We start from the raw sequence: 27,533 nt of genomic DNA on the forward strand, positions 1-27,533 counted from the left end.
GAAGTGGGTAGGAGTGAGGTGGGATCTGGGATGGAGGTCTAGAAGTAATCTGACTAGCTTGTTCTGGGATGTTTGGAGTCTAGATTTGAGGTTTTTGGAGGTGCTAGGGTACCAGGAGGTGCGTAATCGAAAAAGGGTTGAATGAGAGTTCCCGCCAGAATCCTCAAGGTGCTTTTGTTGACCAGAGAGGAGATTCTATAGAGAAATCTCGTTCGTTGGTTGACATTTTTTATTACCTTGGTTGCCATTTTATCACAGGAAAGATTAGCCTCTAGAATGGAACCTAGGTAGGTGACCTCATCTTTCCTGGTGATAACAATGTCACCCACTTTAATAGTGAAGTCACTGACTTTCTTAAGGTTGATGTGGGACCCAAATAGGATGGATTTCGTTTTACCCAAGTGTATGGATAGCTTGTTGTCAGCGAGCCAGGTGCAAATTCTACAGAGTTCAGCAATGAGGATTTTCTCCACCTGTGACTTGTCCTTGCCGGATACCAGCAGGGCCGAGTCATCTGCAAACAAGAACAATTCACAGTCGCATGCTGATGACATGTCGTTTATGTATATTAGGAACAGTAAAGGCCCTAATATACTGCCTTGGGGGACTCCATAGCTTACTAAGAGGGGGGGACACGGTGCCGTTCACCTGTACCACCTGTTTCCTCCCCTCCAAGTAAGATTGCATCCAGCTCGATGAGGTTTTATCTAATCCGATTGCTCTGAGCTTATCCAACAGTATAGCGTGGTTAACGATGTCAAAGGCCTTCTGAGATGTCCTTATTTACTATATCATGTTTGGCATATTTATGAAAGATATCGATCTAGAAATTACTATCAATATTATTATGTTGCAAGCAAACATTATTATAAATAAAAGATGATTTCTGAAAGTGAATCCCACATTTTTCCAATTGGATTAATGATTTCAAATTATTAATACAATCTTGGAAAATGGTTAAAAACTAAATAAATAAAATATAATAGAAACGCCATTAAATCAATGTCTTTATTGGGGGAATTTGAGTTGTGTTATATAACCCCATGTGTGTTATTTATTTATTTACTTATTTAGTTGTTTTGTATTTTTTTATATTTTATCTTTTGGTATTGTCTCTTACTTATTCTTTAACAATATTGTTAGTATAAAGATGTAGATCGCCCAACCCTGTGAATGTTTGTAATTTGCGTAGAAAGTGCCTTGATTTGTTTGTACAAACCCCTTTTCCATTTGAGTTGGGAAATTGTTTTAGATGTAAATATAAACGAAATTCAATGATTTGCAAATCCTTTTCAACCCATATTCAATTGAATGCACTACAAAGACAAGATATTTGATATTTAAACTCATAAACTTTATATTTTTTTTGCAAATAATAATTAACTTAGAATTTCATGGCTGCAACACATGCCAAAGTAGTTGGGAAAGGGCATGTTTACCACTGTGTTACATGGCCTTTCCTTTTAACAACACTAAGTAAACGTTTGGGAACTGAGGAGACACATTTTTTAAGCTTCTCAGGTGGAATTCTTTCCCATTCTTGCTTGATGTACAGCTTAAGTTGTTCAACAGTCCGGGGGTCTCCGTTGTGGTATTTTAGGCTTCATAAAGTGCCACACATTTTCAATGGGAGACCGGTCTGGACTACAGGCAGGCCAGTCTAGTACCCGCACTCTTTTACTATGAAGCCACGTTGATGTAACACATGGCTTGGCATTGTCTTGCTGAAATAAGCAGGGGCGTCCATGGTAACGTTGCTTGGATGGCAACATATGTTGCTCCAAAACCTGTATGTACCTTTCAGCATTAATGGCGCCTTCACAGATGTGTAAGTTACCCATGTCTTGGGCACTAATACACCCCCATACCATCACAGATGCTGGCTTTTCAACTTTGCGCCTATAACAATCCGGATGGTTCTTTTCCTCTTTGGTCCGGAGGACACGACGTCCACAGTTTCCAAAAACAATTTGAAATGTGTACTCGTCAGACCACAGAACACTTTTCCACTTTGTATCAGTCCATCTTAGATGAGCTCAGGCCCAGCGAAACCGACGGCATTTCTGTGTGTTGTTGATCAACGGTTTTCGCCTTGCATAGGAGAGTTTTAACTTGCACTTACAGATGTAGCAACCAACTGTAGTTACTGACAGTGGGTTTCTGAAGTGTTCCTGAGCCCATGTGGTGATATCCTTTACACACTGATGTCGCTTGTTGATGCAGTACAGCCTGAGGGATCGAAGGTCACAGGCTTAGCTGCTTACGTGCAGTGATTTCTCCAGATTCTCTGAACCCTTTGATGATATTACGGACCGTAGATGGTGAAATCCCTAAATTCCTTGCAACAGCTGGTTGAGAAAGGTTTTTCTTAAACTGTTCAACAATTTGCTCACGCATTTGTTGACAAAGTAGTGACCCTCGCCCAATCCTTGTTTGTGAATGACTGAGCATTTCATGGAATCTTCTTTTATACCCAATCATGTCACCCACCTGTTCCCAATTTGCCTGTTCACCTGTGGGATGTTCCAAATAAGTGTTTGATGAGCATTCCTCATCTTTATCAGTATTTATTGCCACCTTACCCAACTTTTTTGTCACGTGTTGCTGGCATCAAATTCTAAAGTTAATGATTATTTGCACAAAAAAAAAAAAGTTTATCAGTTTGAACATCAAATATGTTGTCTTTGTAGCATATTCAACTGAATATGGGTTGAAAATGATTTGCAAATCATTGTATTCCGTTTATATTTACATCTAACACAATTTCCCAACTCATATGGAAACGGGGTTTGTATATTGTCAATATATACTGTTTGTGTGTTCAGTTCAATGAAAAAGCATGGTTATAAAGCGGTTTAGCTCAGTTATTTAGGCTAGAATACACTCAAAAATGCATTTCCACCGACAATGTTATCATTAATTATAGTTATACAAGTTTGGATAAAGTTAATTATCTGTCGACAGAATAAATGTACAATTAACCAACATTTATTTATTTTTTAATATTCCATAGTTGTATTGCGTTTTGTTTGTTTGTCTGTTTTTATAAGGGAAATGTAAGCCAAATATACGGTGTTGGCAGCACATGAACGCATCACTCGTGCGTTCAATAAAATGTTGCCTTCCTCGACGATCGGAAATTAGGGAACCAATAGAGGATATATTTGCAACAAACACTTTATAGTTGCACATTTTACGGTAAATTGATCCAAAATATTGAAAATGTAACTATATTCACCCCAAAATGATAGTATTGTTCCACTGTGATTTTTTTGCGTGGTAAAATGTAATCCATATACACGGCGTGATTGAATTGTAGCAGCCTGGTAGCAGTCCTTGAATGCATCACAGTGTAACTCACCCTGACCGTGTTGTCCTCCATTGTTGTCAGCTCCGCGCAGGCCCGAAGCAGCGCAGCCGCTCTGAGGTAAGGACCCTACCGCGCAATCTCCAGCTATTTCAGCCCTGGCGCAGCCGCATCATGCAACCCGGCAGCGTTTGCGACTGAAAAGATGCTCTCGTCTTTGCACGTTGACAGCGAGCCGTGTTGTGAATGCTGCGTTGCTTCCATTGCATTGACGTCTTATTGCAGGACAAACTAGCTGAAAAACGACAAGATAGGCGGCAACAGGGCCGCCAAGCCTGTCCTGGCGGCAGCTTTTATTGCGTTATTATCATCATGTTTTCACGCTTACCTCCCCGGTTACGATAGCATACATTCTCTAACCGTTTAACGTGCGATTATCACAGTGCAATAACAAATGTATTACCGCGTTAAATCCGTGCATTTAATGAAACTTAACGGCTGGAACCGCCAAAAAGGTTAGCAAGTTAGCCGGTAAGCTAAAATGTAAGAAGATGGCTAGCATAATTAGCATAGCCTAGCAGTAAACAGCTAACCGGCGAGTACAGTACGTTACTGCCACCCATTGACGCGCTAAAATGCGACTAAGTTTGAGGGGGAACAAAAACTTTTAAACAAGATTTTAGATTGAGAAAGGCTTTAGTGGTTAATATAGCTAGTTGCTAAAGTAAACACCAATCTATTTATTATCCAAACAACACAACAGCTAGATAGTATATATCTGCATCATGAATCAATTTAAGTGGACCCCGACTTAAACAAGTTGAAAAACTTATTCGGGTGTTACCATTTAGTGGTCAATTGTACGGAATATGTACTTCACTGTGCAATCTACTAATAAAAGTTTCAATCAATCAATCAATCAAAAGCAGCCAGCTTAACTGTCAATGCATGCACTCACATAAATGTCCCTTTGCCTTTAGTGTAGTCCACAACGTTAACAACCATGTTGTTACATTAAAAAACAGGAAAATCTTTTATACCTTGTGTTGGTGAATATTAGTAGCATATTTTTTAATAGTCTGGGAGAAGTTGTAAACAACAATCCTTCATCGGCTTATGTCCCGGTTGTGCCTTCTCCTTCAGCTGTATTATATGTTGGCTTAGGGAACTTTTTTTCCAAAAAAAGCCAAGTCTTAAATTAAATAGTATATATAACATACAAATGTTTGAGCAAAAAATACCTCAATAGCGCAAAATATGTACAAAAATTAATATTCAATCCAATTCAAATCCTTTGCCGTTTTGCCCCCAAAGTCCTTCATTGTCCTATGAGTCAATTATATTTGAACAAAACACACCAATATTCTCATCACACTAGTATAAATCCAATACAGATAAAACCCAAGTATTGATATTTGGATCCATCCACCTGTAAATAGAAACATCTCAATAGCTGCAACGTACATTCCAGCTGTAAAAAGCCTACTTGTGATTGACATGTGTTTTTGGTGTGTTTTTTTCCCCCACTTGTACATGTACACTCCTGAGCAAAATCTTGTGAACAATATTAAGATTATGATGAAAGTTATTGTGTGGGGGGATATTAGACTTAGACAAACTTTAATGATCCACAAGGGAAATTGTTCAACACAGTAGCTCAGTTACAAGGATGGAAAGGACAATGCAGGTATAAATAGACTAATATAGCGATTAAAAAATCTAACATATATACGAATATATACATAATATGTGTACAGAATAATATATCTACAGATATATTATATAGGGGCAATATTAAAAAAAGTACACTTTATTCACTAACCGTATTGCAAAAACAAGTACCGTATTTTTCGGAGTATAAGTCGCACCTGCCGAAAATGCATAATAAAGAAAGAAAAAAAAACTATATAAGTTGCACTGGAGCCCGGCCAAACTATGAAAAAAACTGTGACTTATAGTCCGAAAAATACGGTAACTAAGCATAATGCATGATATCCAGTTACAGAAAACACGACAAAACACAAAATTATTTAAATTCAAATGGTTAATATCATAGTATACTAAGCCAACAACAGGGAACATTCAAATTTCATGTATCTGTATGACATAGGCTCCAGCACCCCCCGCGATCCTGAAAGGGACAAGTGGTAGAAAATGAATGGATGCATGTCTAAAAAAGTACAAATGATGGAACATATTGAGTAATGTACTAACATGAGCATGTTAAAGAAAAAGGTACAGTACAAGCAGTGATGTTTACAAGTAAGCCTGGGGGATATATTGATGTTATCGATCTATTCCAGTTTTTTGTTGCACACTATTTAAAAATGATTCTTTTTCTCCATACTTTTTGCCCCTCAAAAGCTTCCGCAGCTTGCGCCATCAACTTACTTACTTCACGGCACACCTACTGTGGCAAAATATGGCTAAAGCTAACGAGAGCGAGACGTTTGTTCCAAAGAAAAGAAAAATGTTGTCAGTACTTTGGTTTTGCTGCAACTGGTGTGGAAGAAATGACTGCACACTGCAAAATATATTTAAAAAACGTAGCAGCACAACGAACTTATTCCTGCATTAGAAACTGAAGTCTCCAGTCGAGTGCGGGAAATACAACTGTTTACAAGACGGCAAAAACAAACAAACTACGGGCTAAAAATCAGCCTACTGTGTGATCATACCATGTATGATCAGAAAGAAGCACAGTGGAGAACGACCACTAAAGCAGTTGCTCTGCACAAGGCCAAGATGTGTGAATGAAAAAGCCTGCGTTTTTACACTTAAGTCTTCTCAATGTTTTACTTGATTATTTTTTTGCATAGCATGTTCAATACAACATTTTTATTTACAGAAGTATTTTATTCAAGACAGCAGTTTTATGTTTTCACTTTATTAATCTGTTGGAGATAATTATTTATTTGCATGCAATGTGAAATGCTACATTTTTGTGAACAGAAGTATTTTATTCAACACAGAAGTATTGCTTCCCACAGGAAGCTCTTAATTTAGTTCTATTAAAATTATTCAATAAAAAGTAAACATTTTGACTGGTTTAAAAAGAACATCATTATTCAAAATATAATTTTGCTAAAAGTAAGATGCAGTGTTATTTCAATCTACTAGTTTTTGATAAAATAAACAAACAGCTGGTTTTGAATTATTTATGCAATTTGTATTCAATGGTTTATTTAAATGTAAAATTGCAGCTATTGAGATGTTTAAAAAGTAGAGGAAAAAAATCGTAAATTAAATTTTTTGTGAAAAAAATCAGAGATAGAAATTTTAGGCCCAGGCCTATTTACAAGGTACAATAAATCCAATTGTAATGTACAGTGTGAGTCCACTTTATTTGTTGGATTTAAAGTCTCCAGTGATGCCTGCATCTAACTGTACACACATGATCCACACTGTAAGCACATGAAATTGATTTGATCTGTCTCCTTACATTATGACATGCGTCTTATGTTTCGCCAGTCGTTGTATCCAGCCGTCATGGAGGATCACGCTGTTCACCAGGCAGAGCACATGACCACCATTGAGGCCAGCGCCGTCAGCCAACAGGTTTATCTGCAACAAGAATAAAATGACCTATTGAGTCAACTATCTCACTCCTACCTGCTTGTAGGTGCATGTGACCACCTTTGGCGACACATCCATGATGAGCGCAGATGAGGACTCCACTTCCTCGCCTGACGATGACCCCTACGACGACACGGACATCCTCAACTCGGCCGGGAACGATGAGGTGACCGCCCACCTTGCAGCTGCAGGTTAGAATTATATTTTTACTCGGGGTTTCCCGGTCCGATACTGATGTCGGATATCGGCCCGATATCAGCAAAACAACAAGTATGGGATTATATAGTCTTGCATTTAAACTCCATTTAAAGCTAGTGTCGCTTCTGCAAGTGGCCAGAAGATGGAGCTAGTGCATTTATATCAGCCACTCTGCCTCTTTTTTTTTTAAATAAATCATTGTTTACATATTTATTTATTTTTTTACAATTGAAGGGTTAATCGATATAATAAACTCCATTTAGGTCCCGTCGGCATGGCTGCAGCTGCTGCCGTAGCAACTGGCAAGAAAAGGAAGAGGCCTCACATCTTTGAATCCAACCCTTCCATCCGCAAGAGGCAGCAGACACGCCTCCTCAGGTAAGAAGCAAGCACAAAATAATAATTTGCAGTTTAAATTTTAGGAATGAGAATATTTGATGTTTGTTTGAACAGAAAGCTGAGGGCCACACTGGACGAGTACACTACCCGAGTGGGTCAGCAGGCCATCGTGTTGTGCGTCTCGCCATCCAAGCCCAACCCAGTCTTCAAGGTGTTTGGTGCTGCTCCTCTGGAGAATGTGGTGAGTGCCTGACACCTTTTTGAGCCCTCTGAGCTTCTTGTTTTTAAAAAGAAAATAAAAGTGGGGTGTGCTACATACTTCATAGTAATGTAACACTATTGTCATATCTTTTTGTTTGGGTACCCATAAGCGATGGAATGCATTGTGGGGGGAAAAAACAGTTCGATTGACCTGACACGTTACAAAGCATCTGTGTTGCTCGAATTATATGTTTTTTCTGTGTGTTACTTTTTTCTTCCAAAAAGGCTAAATGGCGCCTAGTATCCATTGAGAACAAAGCTAGCTTGACCACCACGCATATTTTATGGACGGAACGTGAGCTGGATTTGATGTTAGTTAAAAATCCAAGCATTATAAACGCAATCTACAAAAAATTACATGAATGTTACGGAAATGTTGTTATCGTGTCTGGGACCGCTCAATTGTCTTTGAAACTTTCAACCTCCCCTCCTTAACTAAACAATGTCGAGACAGCAAGACAAACTGTGAACAAACTACAAAGCTAATGCTAGATCAATGTACAAACAGAAAAACAGTCATAACCTGAGAGGCTACACAGCTTCAAGGCATCTCCACTCAAAAACATAGCAGTCATCAAACGCTCATAAAAACAGAAGCACACTTCTAGTCTTCACAACAGTGCAAAACATCCTGTCCGACTGCTCCAACACAATCAAGGTTTCAAAAAAACTGGTTTACATAAGTACTTTCTACTTAAAGCACTCGTTGGTACATCTATGTTCCAAAATTATTATGCTTTGACTTAAAGGAGACCTATTACGCAAAACCAACTTTTCTTATCTAATGTACCTGTTTTTTGTAATTGGGATTGGCATAAGACTCGAAAATGTGAAATTAAACCATGAAGGCAATGCGGAAATATTTATAAATGATAAATGGGTTATACTTGTATAGCGCTTTTCTACCTTCAAGGTACTCAAAGCGCTTTGACAGTATTTCCACATTTACCCATTCACACACACATTCACACACACATTCACACACTGATTGCGGGAGCTGCCATGCAAGGCGCTAACCAGCAGCCATCAGAGGCAAAGGGTGAAGTGTCTTGCCCAAGGACACAACGGACGTGACTAGGAAGGTAGAAGGTGGGAATTGAACCCCAGTAACCAGCAACACTCCGATTGCTGGCACAGCCACTCTACCAACTTCGCCACGCCGTCCCGCCGTTATGAACAATCCTGCCTTCTTTCATACTTCCTCCAAACGAAGAGAATACTCGAAGAGAACCAATATGGATACAGAGCTAATGTTTCAACTTCAATGGCTTTAATTGAAATTACAGAAGAAATTACCAATGCAATAGATAGTAAAAAATGTGCGGCAGAAGTGTTCATGGATCTAACTAAAGCATTTGACACAATTAATCACAATATTTTAATCAAAAAACTAGAACGATATGGCATCAGAGGGTTAGTCTTAAACTGGATAAGAAGTTATCTAACGAACAGGAAACAATACGTGAAGCTAGGCGAACACACGTCTACAACGTTAAATATATCCTGTGGTGTACCTCAGGGATCAATACTAGGACCTAAATTATTCAATCTCTATATAAATGACATTTGTAAAGTTACAAAAGATTTAAAGTTAGTTTTATTTGCGGATGATACAACAGCGTTTTGTTCAGGAGAGAACACACAGGAGATAATACAAACAATAACAGAAGAAATTAACAAATTAAAAAGATGGTTTGATAAAAACAGACTATCGTTGAATCTCAGTAAAACTAAAATAATGCTATTTGGTAACAGTAGAAGAGAAAGTCAAACACAAATACAAATAGACGGAAAAGTAATTGAAAGAGTAAATGAAACCAAATTTCTAGGTATAATGATTGATGATAAATTGAACTGGAAATCTAATGTAAAAAATATACAACATAAAGTAGCAAGAAACACGTCAATAATGAATAAAGCAAAACATGTTCTAGACAAGAAATCACTTCATATTCTCTACTGCTCACTAGTGTTACCATATCTGAGTTACTGTGTAGAAATATGGGGAAATAATTACAAAAGTACACTTCATTCATTAACTGTGTTACAAAAAAGATCAGTTAGAATAATACATAATGTTGGATATAGAGAACATACAAATCCTTTATTTATTGAGTCAAAGATACTGAAATTCCACGATATAGTGAATTTGCAAACAGCTAAAATTATACACAAAGCAAACTATAACCTGCTACCCAAGAATATACAACAATTCTTCTCAAAAAAAGAGGAGAAATATAACCTTAGAGAAAAATATAATTTAAAACATTTGTACGCACGTACAACACTTAAGACCTTCAGTATATCAGTATGTGGAATTCAATTATGGAATGGATTAAGCAAAGCAATCAAACAATGTACTAATATGATCCACTTCAAGAAACTCTTCAAACTTAAAGTGTTTACAAAGTACAAAGAAGAAGAACCATGATAAACATTCTGAATTTATTTAATTCATCCATTCTTTCACTCTCAAAATAATCTTACTTATCTCATCATATGAAATGTATCTTACTTCACCAATTATTATTTATCTATTTATTTTGATTGTGATTACTTATGGAGTACATTGTGAATAAATTGAGAACAGGAAGTGAACAAAAAAGTTTAGCAACTGTTATGTAAAAGAAAAGGGGTAGGATTAAATAAGCTCTGCTTCTTCCTACTCCTTTTCGAACATGTTGAAAAGAGAAACTGGAAATTGTGATGTATCATGTTGTATGCTTGCATGTTCGAAATAAACTCAAACTCAAACGAGCCGTTTGAAATTTGCACAATTTGTGACGTTTTTCCAATTGCTGACAGCGGATATCTCCATATATGGTAAAGTTTTACCTGGAGAGCTTTGCGCGAGTTCACCATCGTAGTCCAACGTTGTAGTCAATAAGTTCCTTCTTTTTCTCTATCCTCTTGCTGTGGTACAGACTCATACATGCAAATTCATCCTACGCTTGCCACTCTCCTGAAGGAATCAATAAAGTACTATCTATCTATTTCTAATACAAAGTAGCATATAATTATAACTAGAGATGTCCGATAATATCGGGCTGCCGATATTATCGGCCGATAAATGCTATTTACCAAACAAGAATGACAAACACATTTCGGGAGGACATCCGCACCATAACACAACATAAACACAACAGAACAAATACCCAGAACCCCTTGCAGCACTAACTCTTCCGGGACGCTACAATATACACCCCCCGCCACCCCCTACACCCCCTCCTCACCTCAACCCCGCCCACCTCAACCTCCCCATGCTCTCTTAGGGAGAGCATGTCCCAAATTCCACTCTGCTGTTTTGAGGCATGTTAAAAAAAATAATGCACTTTGTGACTTCAATAATAAATATGGCAGTGCCATGTTGGTATTTTTTCCCATAACTTGAGTTGATTTATTTTGGAAAACTTTGTTACATTGTTTAATGCATCCAGCGGGGCATCACAACAAAATTAGGCATAATAATATGTTAATTCCACGACTGTATATATCGGTATCGGTTGATATCGGAATCGGTAATTAAGAGTTGGACAATATCGGATATCGGCAAAAAAGCCATTATCGGACATCTGTAGTTATAACTTACATATACTGTATCTATCAGTGGCGTGCGGCGAGGTTCATGTCTGGTGAGGCACGACTGCATCATCACAGTCAGATTTACAAACATATGAACCTGCAGTGCAGGTATACCTAATGTTGTGTCCCTGCGGTCGTTCGCGGCTCCTGCAGCGCGAGCATTGTTGTTTTTGCACTTTTTGGCTTCTTGTTAAGTGACTTTTTTTGGGTGGATTCGGTCTTGCACGTGGAGGGTTTGGGTGTGGGCTTTGGTTGGTGTGGCCGCGGCGCTCCCGTCGGGCGGTGCATTCTGTGGCGGAGGTGCTTGGCACCAGGAGGCGGGGTTATGAGACGAGCCTCACACAGTGTGTCTTAGTAGCAGTTTTATGAATGCTCAGCACTTTACACACATTCAGTTGTTGACAAAATACATTGTACATTATATACCTCAGCTAACTAAACTATGGAAATGTATAATATAATTCATATAGCAATACAGTCTCACTGCACAGCAGGCCAGCAGTTAGCCGAGTCATTGCGCACAATCCATGTTGAGGCACAACGCAGTGACGTGCCTCAACTGGCTGCTGATCACCGCACCGTCTCTTCTCAGTATTTGAACGGCAAATGTGAAAATAAAAATAAAAATAATCTAAAACTGGTTAAGTTAAATGGAAAATAACTTTAGTATTGTGTGATGTATTATGATGTAAACGTGTTCATGTTCGAAATAAACTAAAAGAAAGAAAGAAAGAAAGTATAATCACTGGATACACATAACAATTTAATTTTTACATTTTTTTTTTTAAACATTTTTTTCTTTCCATGATGGCAGGTAAGGCTGCAGCTAACGATTATTTTTCTATCGATTAATCTATAGATTATTTTTTCGATTAATCGGTTAATCTATAGATTATTTTTTCGATTAATCTATAGATTATTTTTTCCTTTTGCCGATTATTTTTTTATTCAAAATGAAGATGAAAAAATAAATGTAGGCCCGTTTTTTCAAAAGGCATGGCTTTTATTTACAAAAAAAAAAGAAGTATGGCCACTCAGTCAACATTGACAACAACATGACTAAATATTCTGTAACAATGTAAACATTTAAAACTTTTAACATTTAACAAAATTAAAAGTAGCTTATTTGCTTTTTAATGTGCAAATATAAAAGTCAACATCCAGTGCAAATCTTAATATTCTGCAATAGTATAAGCATTTCAAAAGTAAAAGTATTGCTTATTTTGCTTTAAAATGTGCAAAAATAAAGATAAACATCCAATACAAAAAAGTGCAAAACGAAATATTCTGTAACAGTGTAAACATTTCAACAAAAGTTAAAGTATTGCTTATTTGCTAAAATGTGCAAAAATAAAGATAAACATTCAATACAAAAAAGTGCCAATCTAAATATTCTGGAGCACTGTAAACATTAAGTATTGCTTTTAAAATGTGCAAAATAAACATCCAGTCCAACACAGTACACAATAACCAATTCTACTCATTCCAGTGAGTGACTAACAGTTGTAATGAAGAAGGGTTAGCATGTCTACTTGCTTTGGTTCTTTTCTTGTTTACAATATTCCCAGCAGCTGAAAATAGGCGCTCAGAAGGGGTCGATGTGGCTGGAACTGAGAGCTAATTAGCCTTCACCTCAAGCCAGGATTGCGAGCGAGCTGAGCTGCAGTTTAAGTTTCTAGAAGGTCAACGGGCTCATAGTGATGTTACTAGTAGTTGACTGGGAGGTGTTTATTATCATTTGGGGAGAGTCCGCTGCCTGATGCTCACCTGCTAAACACCTATCTGCTCCACGCTGAAGCGCTGACTACATGCGCTCTGAATACGCACTGCTGATTGGCTGATAATGCTTCGTGTGTACCAATCAGATGGTTGTGTGGGCGGGACAATGCTGCGTGTGTACCAATCAGATGGTTGTGTGGGCGGGACAATGCTGCGTGCTGAGACAGAGGCAGACGGAGCAAAGCAGCTTGTTAAGACTTTAGCTTTATCTTAGAAACTCGTTCGGTACACCCCCGTACCGAACCGAAAGCCCCGTACCGAAACGGTTCAATACAAAACACGTACCGTTACACCACTAGCAGATACAAATGACACATTCATGTTTTTGTGTAATGATGACAACGTATGCTCGCGCGGACGATTGACTAGTTGATGGTTTTCTTTTCAAATGTTCGTTCATAGCCGTTGTGCTGCTGTGATAGGCCATTTCCGCTCGACACAGTGTGCATACAACAACATTATTAGGCCGTTTATTGAAATACTCCCACACTTTTGACCACTTTTGGCATGCTTTTCCCCCCTCACTCGCACTGCTCGCATCGTCTTCTTTGATCGTGTGCTTTGCGCTTCGCCATGACGGTAGTGTGACGTCATTATGCGACGCGTCGACGCACAAAAACGGCGTCGACGTATTTACGTAACCGATGACGTCGATGACGTCGACTACGTCGACGCGTCGTTTCAGCCTTAATGGCAGGTGAGGCCGTGCCTCCCCTGCCTCTTGTGACTGCACGCCACTGGTATCTATAGACCCGATATAGAAAATGACAAAGAGAAGACGCTGTCAAAGTGGAGCCACGTAAATAAGACCACCCACAAAACGGCGCATTCTGAAGAGACTGTAAGAAAGCAGGTTGAAGATGGTCTGTAAAATATAATATAAGCAACATTTTGACCAAATAATCACCATTACGTGTTATGTAGACCACAAGGAAGTGTTTTAAATGTAGCAAATTATCATAATATGAGCCCTTTAAAATACTGCTCAAAATTGTTCAATGATGTATTGCACCAATTAATGTAAGGATTTTTGCATTTAAAGGCCTACTGAAACCCACTACTACCAACCACGCAGTCTGATAGTTTATATATCAATGATGAAATCTTAACATTGCAACAAATGCCAATACGGCCGGGTTAACTTATAAAGTGCAATTTTAAATTTCCCGGGAAACTTCCGGTTGAAAACGTCTATGTATGATGACGTTTGCGCGTGACGTCGATGGTTGAAGCGGAAGTATTCGGACACATTGTATCACAATACAAACAGCTCTGTTTTCATCGCAAAATTCCACAGTATTCTGGACATCTGTGTTGGTGAATCTTTTGCAATTAGTTTAATGAACAATGGAGACTGCAAAGAAGAAAGCTGTAGGTGGGATCGGTGTATTAGCGGCTGGCTGCAGCAACACAACCAGGAGGACTTTGACTTGGATAGCAGACGCGCTATCCGACGCTAGCCGCCGACCGCATCGATGATCGGGTGAAGTCCTTCGTCGCGCCGTCGATCGCTGGAACGCAGGTGAGCACGGGTGTTGATGAGCAGATGACGGCTGACGTAGGTGGAGCGCTAATGTTTTTATCATAGCTCTGACGAGGTCCCGTAGCTAAGTTAGCTTCAATGGCGTCGTTAGCAACAGCATTGCTAGGCTTCGACAGGCGGCACAGACCGTGTGGTTACAGGTCCAGTGTTTGGTTCGGTGTCTCCTGATAGTAGTATTGTTGATCTTCTGTCTATCCTTCCAGTCAGGGGCTTATTTCTTTTGTTTCTATCTGCATTTAAGCACGATGCTATCACGTTAGCTCCGTAGCTAAAGTGCTTCACCGATGTATTGTCGTGGAGATAAAAGTCACTGTGAATGTCCATTTCGCGTTCTCGACTTTCATTTTCAAGAGGATATAGTATCCGAGGTGGTTTAAAATACAAATCTGTGATCCACAATAGAAAAAGGAGAAAGTGTGGAATCCAATGAGCCCTTTTACCTAAGTTACGGTCAAAGCGAAAAAAGATACGCCCTGCACTGCACTCTAGTCCTTCACTCTCACGTACCTCATCCACAAATCTTTCATCCTCGCTCAAATTAATGGGGTAATCGTCGCTTTCTCTGTCCGAATCGCTCTCGCTGCTGGTGTAAACAATGGGGAAATGTGAGGAGCCCTTCAACCTGCGACGTCACGCTACTTCCGGTACAGGCAAGGCTTTTTTTATCAGCGACCAAAAGTTGCGAACTTTATTGTCGATGTTCTCTACTAAATCCTTTCAGCAAAAATATGGCAATATCACGATATGATCAAGTATGACACATAGAATGGATCTGCTATCCCCGTTTAAATAAATACAAATTCATTTCAGTAGGCCTTTAATTAACATACTTTTACGTTGTGATTTTAACAAAGAAAAGTATTGCTGATAAAGTTTGGGCTTCACTTTATGTTGATGGCATAATGTCTTATAAAGATTGTACTCTTAAATTTTTTGTTGACACTAAATCAGGGGTCGGAGCTTGAAGATCCATTTTTTGGTTTTATTTTTAAGATATTTTTGTTAGAACCACAACTGATTTGGTATACTTAAAAACAACAACAATTTATACTAAATTGAAAACAATGTCACAAAACCGTAATAAGATCCCACTGTTGGATTTTGTGAAGTGTTCCATCCCTAGCACTCCTACGTTATACAGCGCTACATGTGATTTTAATTTCTTTTTGGTGATTTTCCTCCAGGTGAGGAAGTACAAAGGCATGATGCTGGAGGACCTGGAGAACGCCCTGGCGGAGCATGCCCCCCCCGGGGGAGATTTGGCCTCCGAGCTGCCCCCCCTCACCATTGATGGCATCCCTGTCTCTGTGGACAAGATGACACAGGTGAGCCTCACACAGACTTTCAAGCGCATGCTTGATTTAGACCGTTAAGTCGCTGGCACATGTAGTAAGATATCTTAACCAGCAGAGGGCGCCAGGTGACATCCAAGCATTGCGCATTCTTCAGTTCAGAGGTTTTTCTCTTAACTTGTTAATACGGTAAACACATGACCTCTGAGATAAAGCGCTACATAGCAGGTCGCTTTCTCGCCACACGCTCCCACGGGATGCTAGCTTGTTTACTGCCGTCAGCGTGGCGTGTTCGCCGGGGGACCAGGCTTGTTTTTCTGTGAGACTGTGTTGGCTCACAGAGGGGAAGGGCTAGTATGTGGAGCATCTGCAGCAGGTGAGCCTATAATTGCCATCACACACAACTACAGCCATGTTAGGTAGGGCCAACATCAGCGAAGCTCCGCTAAACGCTGAGGATTAGGCTGGGTGGGGTTGCTGGGAAGGACGTGCCACTTAACTCGCTGCAACTGTAATTAGGCCATCTGGCTCTTAACAAAAGTATCGGGACAGCTAATGGAAGAACATGTGGCAGGAGGGTGCGATGATGCCATATGCTAAGCACCGCCCCCAACCCAGTCTGGCAGGAAGTGATGACATGACAGCTAACGGCTTACCAGGGCCCCGAAACTGTGCATTTGTACGCTCAGCAATGTCCACACAAGCCATATTGGCGTAATGGAGAGAAGCCATGTTACAAAAAGTGCTTTACATTGTACCAAAAATGTGTATTAGTTACTTACATCCTGCCAGGAAGTGATGACAATGATGGTCATGTGAGGCTTAAATTGATGAACCCCTTTATGTAAAAATGTAGCAGATTGTGCATATCTTCATACAAAAAATAACTCAACATTAGAGTAATTAAGAAAAGCAATGCTTTGAAAAAATAAGTAAGAACCTGATATTATGGGCGAGTCCTTATTAAAGTGGTCATATTATGAGTTATTCTACATGTAAAACACTTCCTTGTGGTCAACATAACATGTAGTTATGTAGACCACACTTACCAAAGAACAGGTGGTTCTTTGGTAAAAATGTTGCATAGATTATGTTTACAGACCATCTTCAAGCCGCTTTCTGACAGTCTCCTCGGGATGCGCAGTTTTGTTGGTTGTCTTATTTAGTGCATCCACTTCGACTGCAATTTCTTCCCATCAGCCATGTTGTGGTTTTTAACGCTTCCATATGCAGTCTACTGTCATATACAAATTCAACTTTGAATTAAAAATGGCAACAGTGGCGGATGCATGTGGATGTGCAAGCCAGTCTGCCCCACAACAAGAGGATAGAGAAAAAAAGGAACTTATTGACTACAATGGCAGACTGGCACTAAGCTCTTTGGGTAAACCTCTACTATACAGTATATTGATAATCCGCTGATGTCGCACCTGGTAAAAACGTCACAAATAGGGCAAATTCCAAGCGGCTCGTTTGGAGGACGTATAAAGGAAGGCAAGATTGCTTTATAAATATCCCCGCAATGCCTCAATGGTTTGATTTCAGCTACCTATAGGTAGGAAAATTTGTGTTTTTCTTTTGCATAACAGGTTGGCCCCTCCACTCCCCAAGCAACGAAACAAGAGGCGACGATAATTAGTGTTTGAGTGCTCGTCTCTTCGCTGCAAAGCATAGCAATCAGCGTCTATATTTTGTCAGGGTTTTTTGTTGTTGTTTGCGTTAACAAGCTCCAATAAAGAGGCTTGAAGTTTTCCCGCACTTTAAAAGCTTTACACTTGGCCGCCAAGGTCTGTCTGACATGTTGGTCTGGTGCCACGCTCATAGATCAGGCTCTTTTTAGAGCTGCTATTTGAAGGCTCTGACTGCTTTAGCAGCACGTTCACGATCAATACGCACTTCAAGGGCGTCATCCTCATCTTCTTACGCTCCAAGGGCGTCATCCTCATCTTCTTACGCTCCATCACAGGCCCAGCTCAGAGCCTTTATCCCGGAGATGCTGAAATACTCGACGGGCCGGGGCAAGCCCGGCTGGGGCAAGGAGAGCTGCAAGCCCATGTGGTGGCCCGAAGATATCCCCTGGGCCAACGTGCGCAGTGACGTGCGCTCCGAGGAGCAGAAACAGAGGGTGAGGTCATGTGACAGCAACAACTCTGTGTCCCATCACTTTTACACAAAAGAATGAAACGCCACAATAATGGCATACGAATTTGAATTTAAAAAAACAAAACATGGTTGGTTATCATTTAAAAATATTAGCCATTAAATCTATTTTATTTTGACTACAAAAAGAGAAACTTTTTACTTGTATTTTATACACAAAGGAAAACAATAAAATCAATCGAAATACTATGAAACTATTAATAAAATTTAATTTAAAAAATATAATGACCAATATGTTTATATGATAACAGGACACATTTTTTTAAAAGGTTTTTATTTGTATTATTTTTTTATATCGACTTTTGATTTTTTTAATCAATTAAGAATCGTTACAAAAAAATAAATTCATTAATGCTTATATAAATTGGAAGCAAAATATATAAATTGGTCACAATACAATCGGTAGAAAATGGATGGTTGGATAAATTTATGTCATACCAACTTTATTTTGGTCAAATACATTTAAATTACGAAAATAAAATACGTTTATTTGTTGAATAAAAATGTCATAAAATCAGTCAAAATACCCTAAAATATTTTTAAAAGATCAGCAAAATAAATTGTACTTATATAAATTGATCATAATAACAATATTTGGCCACAAAATAGCATTTATTTTTCATTATTATATAAACCTTGGAGAAACATACTGAAATCATTAGAAATAGCAGGAAACATAAATATTGTTTTTTATATAAATATATTGGTCATTAAATACATTTTATTTTTAAAATACCTGTGAATGTGAGTGTGAACGTTGTCTGTCTATCTGTGTTGACCCTGCGATGAGGTGGCGACTTGTCCAGGGTGTACCCTGCCTTCCGCCCGAATGCAGCTGAGATAGGCTCCAGCACCTCCTGCTGCCCTGAAAGGGACAAGCGGTAGAAAATGGATGGATAAAATGTTTTAAAAAATCAGCTAATACTAAAATTGTTCACAAAATATATAAATCGGTTATATTATAAATATATGTCATTAAGTACATTTATTTTTTATTTTATGATTACTAAGGAAAATGCCATAAATAATTAAAAAACAGGAGGAAATATTTAAATTGCTCATTAGATATGTACATGTTATACAAATGCCATTAAATCAATAAAAATATCACCAATTATTTAAACCGATGAAAAGAAGCTTTAGTATTATCTTTTTATTCCAATTTGATACTACCCCATTTTCCGGACTACAGAGCGCACCGGATTATAAGGCGAACTGCCGATGAGCGGCTCTATTTAGGCAATTTAATACACTTCCTTGTGGTCTACATAACATGTAATGGTGGTTCTTTAGTCAAAATGTTGCATAGATTATGTTTTACAGACCATCTCCAAGTCGCTTTCTGACCTTTGTTTCAGGATGCGCCATTTTGTAGCCGGTCTTATTTACGTGGCACCACTTCGACAGCGTCTTCTTCTTGTCATCTTTGTTGCACCGGTGTAGCATGCAAGGACCCACTATGCCGGTAGTTTTTAGCGCTTCCATAGCGAGATATAAATTAGAACTTTACGCTACTTTATATTAGAAATGGCAACAGGGGATAATGAATGCCCCATAACAAGAAGGTTAAGAAAAATAAGAAGCTTATCGACTACGGTATCGGCACAGACTACAATGGCGGACTTACGCAAATTTTCTGGACTTACGCAGACCCCAAATACACATTTGCAGGCACCAGAAGGTAAGAAAAGTTGGTTTTGCATAATATTGCGAAACAAAACGCCAGACAATATGTCTGCTAATAGGTGCAATTTTGCAGTCCTATACACACACCATAATAATACTTGTATGTTGAAGCACAGTACGTCTGACTATGGTAGCTGTATTGCTCCAAGAATTCCAGCGATGTGGCTTCATAGCTTACCAAAGTCGTACTAAAAAAATTTTGACAGATTTTTCAGCGCTGTGTGTAATGTTCTATATTCTCAATGGAACATTTAATTTGTCTACAGGTATCTCTTATGTGTGACTGCCATCTACTGGTCACACTTATCATTACACCATGTACCAAATAAAATAGCTTCAGGGTCGGTAAGCACAACCACAATTATTCCGTACATTAGGCGTACCGGGTTATAAGGCGCACTGTTGATTTTTGAAAAAAATTATAGTATTTTAGGTGCGCCTTATAGTCCCAAAATACAGTAATAAGCGTCACAGCATTAGTAGGATATACCTTTCTGTGTACCTAATAAAGTGATCAATGGAATGTATTTGCTGTTCCCCTCAAGGTGTCTTGGACGCAAGCGCTGCGGACCATCGTAAAAAATTGCTACAAGCAGCACGGTCGTGAGGATCTGTTATACGCCTTTGAGGACCAGCAGATCACCACCACAACCACCCAGCACCACCTAACCACCGCGCAGAGCATCGCCCACCTGGTGCCGACACAGACGGTGGTGCAGACCATCAACAACCCCGACGGCACAGTCTCGCTCATCCAAGTCGGTACGGGCCACACGGTCGCAACGTTGGCCGACGCCTCGGAGCTGCACGTCAACTATTCCACGGTGGCGGACGGCGAGGTAACAACACGGCAGTCGCATTGTAAGGACTCTTGGAGACAGGTTCCGATAAAAAGCGCCTACCGTCTCTTCGAGGTGGAGTCGAACTGGGCCACCCTGCAAGGCGGCGAGATGACTATCCAAACCACGCATGCCTCAGAGGCCACGCAGGCGGTGGCGTCGCTGGCTGAGGCCGCCGTCGCCGCCAGCCACGAAATTCCAACAGGAGCCACCGTCACGATGGCGCTCAACAGGTCAGTTGGTATAACATAATTTGTCGTGAAAGTCGGATGTCGTCTTATATTTATTATAAATCTAATCCATTGTTATTATGTGGTGATAATACAAATTTGAGGTTAAAATGTAGTTTGCAGTGTCCATGTTACCGTATTTTTCGGACTATAAGTCGCAGTTTTTTTCATAGTTTGGCCGGGGGTGCGACTTATACTCAGGAGCGACTTATGTGTGAAATTATTAACACATTACCGTAAAATATCAAATAATATTATTTAGCTCATTCATGTAAGAGACTAGACGTATAAGATTTCATCGGATTTAACGATTAGGAGTGACAGATTGTTTGGTAAACGTATAGCATGTTCTATGTTATAGTTATTTGAATGACTCTTACCATAATATGTTACGTTAACATACCAGGCACCAATGTTCGCTCTAATTGTTCATGTGTCTGAGCAAACACAAAAACTCCCTGAGCATTCAGTGGAGCACATGTGAGCAACATCACACGTGGCAATACCAGCAGCACACCTTTCTCAAACCAATCTTTTATAATAACACTCAAATGAGAGGAGTCATTTTCATGAGATTATTTTGTAATATTAGTGATTTGGCCCACTTGTAATGAAAATAAAAGAAATCTTGTTTTTCATAAGCTATGGGTCCTGCCTTGGAAATCATTTGTACCCCTTTCAGAGATCACATTTAGTTCCCCTTAAACATCCTCATGTTGCACAATGAAATGTAAGCATAGGATGAAGTGTGCATTCCTGTAACTTTCACTAGTAACAGCATTCCATGATTAATATAAATAAATTAACATTAATAATAAATGACAGTAGAATAAGCACACGTATGACTGAGGAGTCATAGTGTAACTTTGTGTGGTGTTTGAGTTGTCCGACTTTTTGTGTGGCCATAAACGCACCAGTGGGTTAGTGGTGTGCGTGTTGGTGACAGATGACAAGTTGGTTTTGGCCTGGTTTGTATGGCAGAAAATGACTAGTTTTTCGAGATAGAAGTTTTTTACTCATCTTTTTGGTGTGGTTATGGCCGAATATAAACAGTTTTGCTCAATAAAGTGATCGATATAATTCCTGTCCTCGAAGCATCTCGATAGACCTTACAATAATTGAACGGTGTTGACGAACACCGTTCGGGCCGCTTGTTGTCACTCAGAGTTGCATTGCAAAATTACACAGAATAAATGTGTTTATTTTGTTGAGAATTCAGATGGGATTTGATTTGGTGCGCGGCATATATTTGCTGTACGCAGAGGACGCTTGAGCAGTGCGCAATTGCGCAGGCGCGCACCTTAGAGGGAACGTTGCCAGGCACGTTCTCAGTTGGTTATTTATGCGTCATATAACGTGCACTTATTCAGCCTGTTGTTCACTATTCTTTATTTATTTTAAATTGCCCTTCAAATGTCTATTCTTGGTGTTGGGTTTTATCAAAAAATTGCCCCAAAAAATGCGACTTATACTCCAGTGCGACTCATATAGGTTTTTTTCCTTCTTTATTATGCATTTTCGGCCGGTGCGACCTATAGTCCGAAAAATACGGTAATTGGTTCAGGACATGACCACAATAAATTAATTTCTGCAAAGTAGGAATCGTTAATTATAAATCAAATATTTTAATATCTAGAGCATACGCACGATTACGACCTTCTTAATACATTTTTTAATTTTTTAGTGCCCTTCAGATATGAAATAACACTCATAGTCACCTTTACTCTCCTTTAATTCAATATAGTAATGCTGTCTGAGTCTGAGCCAATCAGTAGCCACAATACACAACACAGTGCGCTGTGATTGGTTTGGTCTCCTCTAGTGGCCAATACTACTGTAGTATTGATATTTTTACTTCTTTTAGACATTTTTATGCTTGAAAATGTCTTAAATGCTCTAATTGGGCCTTACTTTCACATTATGCTAAAATGTAATCAATATACGGTGAAGTACGGGTAACTTTTGGACAGCAAGACTGTTTTTTTGCGTTGCTAGGCTAACAAGCTGACATGTCAGCTGCGTTCTTGGCGTCATAGCGACATCTCACCTGTGGCTTTATCCCAGCGGGGCTTGTTACCTGCACCCACCTGAGTCCTTACTCCCCCACCCATCCTCGCCTGACTTTGCCGGAACATTCTCCATTCAGTCTCCCATTAGTTCATAGCTGTAGCCGGCGTGCTAAGAGGCTCCAGCTAATTCGGTCGGCCATGATCTGGTTAATAAAAGTGCTTTGTTAGACCCCGCAGCACCTGCCACCTTCAGAAGTCCAGACTGGAAAAGCCTCTTAAGACTTTTACCAACCCCCCCCAAACACACACATCCTAATAACTTGGCGCATAAACAGTGTCTACAATTCTGCACACGTAAGCCTTACAAGGGCTGACACTTGAAATGTCTACTACGGGTTTTGACATATTGTGCTCTATTTGTCGCTAACAGTGAGGCGGCGGCCCATGCGGTAGCAACGCTGGCCGAGGCCACCCTCCAAGGCGGGGGTCAGATCGTCCTGGCCGAGACGGCGGCAGCTGTCGGTGCGCTAGCGGGCGTTCAGGATGCAACAGGTACACTTTTATGTTCATCACTGCAATGTTATCATTTGTGCTCTTTATGTGTCTTCCACAAGACAGGGTGGCAGTACATTTGTGACAGTGACATTTTAACGATGGCCACTAACCCAATTACACTCCTAAGCAGCGTGACAAAAGTTTAAGCTAGCATCCTCGAGGCTAATCTACTCTGTGCTGATGCAACAGATGGCGAGGTTTTTGGGTACGCAACTTGTGGCGTCACATCTTCTCCTTATGCTATGCTGGCACCGTGACCGTAATGATGACCTCCTTCATGCAGGGCATTCCTGTTATGACTTATTTCGAGTAATAGATCTATTACTAATAATAATAATAATAACACACAGTGTATTACTTGAAGTATATGGTTTAATATTGACAGTACTTTGTTTCACACTCATTTATTTTAATGTATTTTTGATGACTTGGCAGTTGAAGAACATGATTCCACAATTTATTTATTATTGTGTTCTTATTTGTAAACGTCAACGCGTCCAATCGATCAATGCAACAAATGAGCTCTCAGCGCCAAGTCAATCAATCCGAGTAAAGCCGTCGCCGGTTCCCCGGGGGTTGAAGAGCTTTGATCCACTCAATTACGAGCGCATGTTTCATCACGACGGGGTCCAGCTGTCGCTAGACGTACCTTCATGTTTTCAAGGTTCAACACATGCACTTTGATCTTGTTTTTTACAAAAATAAGAGCTTGCTTTAGTTTAAGTTTAAAAGTCGAAAACTGTTTGACGACAAAGACGAGAAGGGCAATTGACCTTAGCTAATCACTGGAGTGGAGAGCAGGGTTTTGAAGTGATTGGACGCACACACACACACTTCCAGCCTCTTAGCAACCATGTTGTGGAGTGGCCTATAAGCCCTCCTCCACACTGTCACTAATCAATCACAATTAGCCATTCAAAAGCAAAGACTTTTTCTACTTTACATTTATGACATGCCTGCTTGTGACACTGACAGCTTGCAGGGTGGAGCCCCCGCCACCCCACGACAGCAGGGGTAATCCCCTCCAGGCACACCCAGCTGTGGGGTGGCCATTTTCATGCCCAAACATAAAAGTAACCCTGGGAATGTTCTTCCAGGTCTGGTCCAGATCCCCGTTAGCATGTACCAGACAGTGGTGACCAGCCTGGCGCAAGGCAACCGGCCCGTGCAGGTTGCCATGGCGCCGGTGGCGACGCGCATCGACAGCACGGTGACGCTCAACGGCCAGGCGGTGGAGGTTGTGACCCTGGAGCAGTGATGCACCCCTCTTACTGTGTACAAATCGCTTTTCAATTCCAGCCATCATCCTGGGGTTTAGGTATTTATTTCCTCTTTAACTTTGAACCAACCAAAACTGCTGAACCTGCACTCCTTTCCTTTGTGCTTGTAATCATCATCACCATGACGACAAATTACAGCTCTTTGATGTGTGCTCAGGAAGTACAGCAAGTCTTTATTTTTATGTCGATGAATTGCTTATTTGCAGTAAAGGCGGGCTTACTATGACTCCAAAATACAAAATATTTTCACGTTTTAGCCTTTCTATCCATAATGTATTTTGAGCATTCTTATTGTTACCAATCCACTTGTCTGAGTGTTGTACAGATTGTAATTCCCTGTGTGGAATACTTGTCATGTTTTGTTTACATGTAACATTAAAGTTATAATAAAATGAAAAAAACTAAGATAATTCATCTAAGTCACATTGGGTAACAACAGCTATTCCAACAAATTGATGTCATTTGCTTGCATCATTCATATATAATAATAAATAATAAAATACATCAGCCAACGTAAGATACGTGCCTACATGGCAGCCATCTTAGAGGGGGCCCATGTTCCGATTTAAGGCAATACAATATTATCCATGTGTCATAACTTTCTTAATTCTCAGTTATTTTTAATGCAATTTACTTTATTAACAAAAAATGTGCTGTTAATAGACATATGAACTATTTTCAGTAGGGATGTCCGATAATGGCTTTATTACGATATTGTCCAACTCTTAATTACCGATACCGATATCAACCGATACCGATATCGACCGATACCGCTATATATACAGTTGTGAAATTAACACATTATTACGCCTAATTTGGACAACCAGGTATGGTGAAGATAAGGTCCTTTTTTTAAAAAATAATAAAATAAAATAAGATAAATAAATTTAAAAAAAATTATTGAATAAAAAAGAAAGTAAAACAATATAAAAACAGTTACATAGAAACTAGTAATTAATGAAAATGAGTCAAATTAACTGTTAAAGGTTAGTACTATTAGTGGACCAGCAGCACGCATAATCATGTGTGCTTACGGACTGTATCCCTTGCAGACTGTATTGTTATATATTGATATATAATGTAGGAACAAGAATATTAATAACAGAACAAAACAACCCTTTTGTGTGAATGAGTGTAAATGGGGGAGTGAGGTTTTTTGGGTTGGTGTACTAATTGTAAGTGTATCTTGTGTTTTTTATGTTGATTTAATAAAAAAATTAAAAAAAACGTTACCGATAATAAAAAAAAACCGGCAGGCTGGCATTATCGGACATCTCTAATTGTCAGTGTCCTTGTCTCAACCGTATGGCGTATTTTGTAAGCATATGCAGCACAACATCTCAGCATTCTGAATGTCAGCATTGGGGCGGCATGGGGTAGTGGGTAGAGCGCCCGTGTCAGAAACCTGAGGGTTGCAGGTTCGCTCCCCGCCTCTTACCAAAAAAAAAAAATCGCTGCCGTTGTGTCCTTGGGCAGGACACTTCACCCTTGCCCCCGGTGCCGCTCACACCGGTGAATGAATGTTGAATGAATGATAGGTGGTGGTCGGAGGGGCCGTAGGCGCAAATTGGCAGCCACGCTTCCGTCAGTCTACCCCAGGGCAGCTGTGGCTACGAAAGTAGCTTACCACCACCAGGTGTGAATGAATGACGGGTTTTTAAACATGTAAAGCGACTTTGGGTACTTAGAAAAGCGCTATATAAATCCCAGGTATTATTATTATTATTATTCTCGCTGTCATCGCGCCCGCATCATCGACAGCAGTGATTCTCAAACTATGGTACGCGTACCAATTACTTGATTAAATATTTAAACAAAGTGTTATTGTTCAAACTGTGTGTAATGTTACATTTCCCGAAAATATTACCTGATAAATCAAACCTCTGCCTTGTTTTTAATGAATATATAGGCCTACTACGCTACTGAATTTTTAATGTTGCTCATTATGGTGGTAGTTGGAGAGCAAAGTATTTTCTGAGGTGGTACTTGGTGAAATAAGTTTGAAAACCACTGATCTATAACAATGAAATACCCTGTTGGCACTTAGCTCCTACTAGCTTAGACTTGCCGTAGGCACGCAACTAAAAGGGGCTTATGTACTTATATCTATGGTTGAAACTCTCAAAACAAACTTTTGTCTTTTACCTCTAAATCAGATAATACACACATTAAACTACTCAGAATATGTTGTGGCCCATTAAAGACTACACAGTTCCTAAGATAAAGATGAGTAACATTATTGGCATAGAATGAGCAAATACATGAAATGTAACATTAACGCTAATAGCATGTTGACAATAAGCACAATTAAGTGATTCAACAACAAAAAAGATCAAACATACAAACAAATAATTTCATTAACAGGACTGTGCTGAGATTTGAGCCCCCAAGTCATAGTTGAAATATCAAATATGCAGAAAAATGTGTTACTTTTGTTCTTCCCATGGCCTGCGGACGACGTAAATGATGCAACTTCCTGAGGACCATGTTACTTAATACTTCACATTTTTCAGTGTGAATGTCAACTTGTTAGTTTTTTGTAAAGTAGTAAACTTCAATTAGGCTTTATAGTGGAACCTCAATTTACAAACGCCTCCATTTGCGATCTTTCCGGTTTACGAACCTCTCCATCGCACAAAATATGCCTGTGTGCAAACCATGTCTCAGCGTACGAACGCTTCATTCATTATGCTTGCTGCTTGAAGCCATCGGAGGCTGCCATATTGATGACATCACTTCCTGTACAAGCGGACACGGCCAATTTGAAGAGGCCGGGCCCCCTACGTCACATCCTGTAAACATCCTGTACAACCGGAGACCTTCGACAACGAGCGGCACTTCTAACTTGTTTGCACAATCATCGGTCAGAACTGTCAGCTTGTCCCAGAGATCACTTT

At 39.6% G+C, this 27,533-nt stretch overlaps 1 protein-coding gene and 1 long non-coding RNA gene across 7 annotated transcripts in view; one reads left to right on the top strand and one right to left on the bottom strand.

Annotated features, from left to right (window-relative positions):
- The first annotated feature begins 3,307 nt into the window (after nt 1–3,307).
- nrf1 (nuclear respiratory factor 1) lies at nt 3,308–25,738 on the top strand. Of its 5 annotated transcripts, XM_062064910.1 has the most exons (11): nt 3,310–3,427; nt 6,779–6,865; nt 6,930–7,074; nt 7,345–7,459; nt 7,535–7,661; nt 15,770–15,910; nt 17,844–18,002; nt 20,269–20,562; nt 20,638–20,795; nt 23,232–23,353; nt 24,454–25,735. In XM_062064910.1, the coding sequence occupies exons 1-11, from the start codon at nt 3,341–3,343 to the stop codon at nt 24,612–24,614; spliced, it is 1,596 nt and encodes a 531-aa protein (XP_061920894.1). In that variant the 5' UTR covers nt 3,310–3,340; the 3' UTR covers nt 24,615–25,735. The 5 variants fall into 5 exon arrangements, with proteins under 5 accessions (XP_061920892.1, XP_061920890.1, XP_061920894.1 ...); XM_062064908.1 differs by having other exon boundaries at nt 3,308–3,427; nt 6,779–6,844; nt 20,269–20,795; nt 24,454–25,738; XM_062064906.1 differs by having other exon boundaries at nt 3,309–3,427; nt 20,269–20,795; nt 24,454–25,736.
- Nucleotides 6,409–27,533, bottom strand: part of LOC133661604 (uncharacterized) — a 39,238-nt gene continuing 18,113 nt past the window's right edge. For both annotated transcript variants that reach the window (XR_009827968.1, XR_009827967.1), the window contains 2 exons: nt 6,944–7,068; nt 6,409–6,871 (listed from right to left, as the gene is read on the bottom strand). This is a non-coding gene — a long non-coding RNA (uncharacterized LOC133661604). The remainder of the gene's footprint in view (nt 6,872–6,943; nt 7,069–27,533) is intronic.

This window comes from Entelurus aequoreus, linkage group LG12 (genome assembly GCF_033978785.1).
Source record: "Entelurus aequoreus isolate RoL-2023_Sb linkage group LG12, RoL_Eaeq_v1.1, whole genome shotgun sequence".
In the NCBI taxonomy this organism is placed as follows: Eukaryota; Metazoa; Chordata; class Actinopteri; order Syngnathiformes; family Syngnathidae; genus Entelurus; species Entelurus aequoreus.

What these genes read in the sequence shown, in the direction of transcription:
- nrf1 (XM_062064906.1), top strand. Translation starts at nt 3,341, where the DNA reads ATGCATCACAGTGTAACTCACCCTGACCGTGTTGTCCTCCATTGTTGT. An exon ending in AGCAGCGCAGCCGCTCTGAG is followed by an intron (nt 3,428 to 6,778) that starts GTAAGGACCCTA and finishes ATGTTTCGCCAG; the next exon opens with TCGTTGTATCCAGCCGTCAT. An exon ending in CGCCCACCTTGCAGCTGCAG is followed by an intron (nt 7,075 to 7,344) that starts GTTAGAATTATA and finishes AACTCCATTTAG; the next exon opens with GTCCCGTCGGCATGGCTGCA.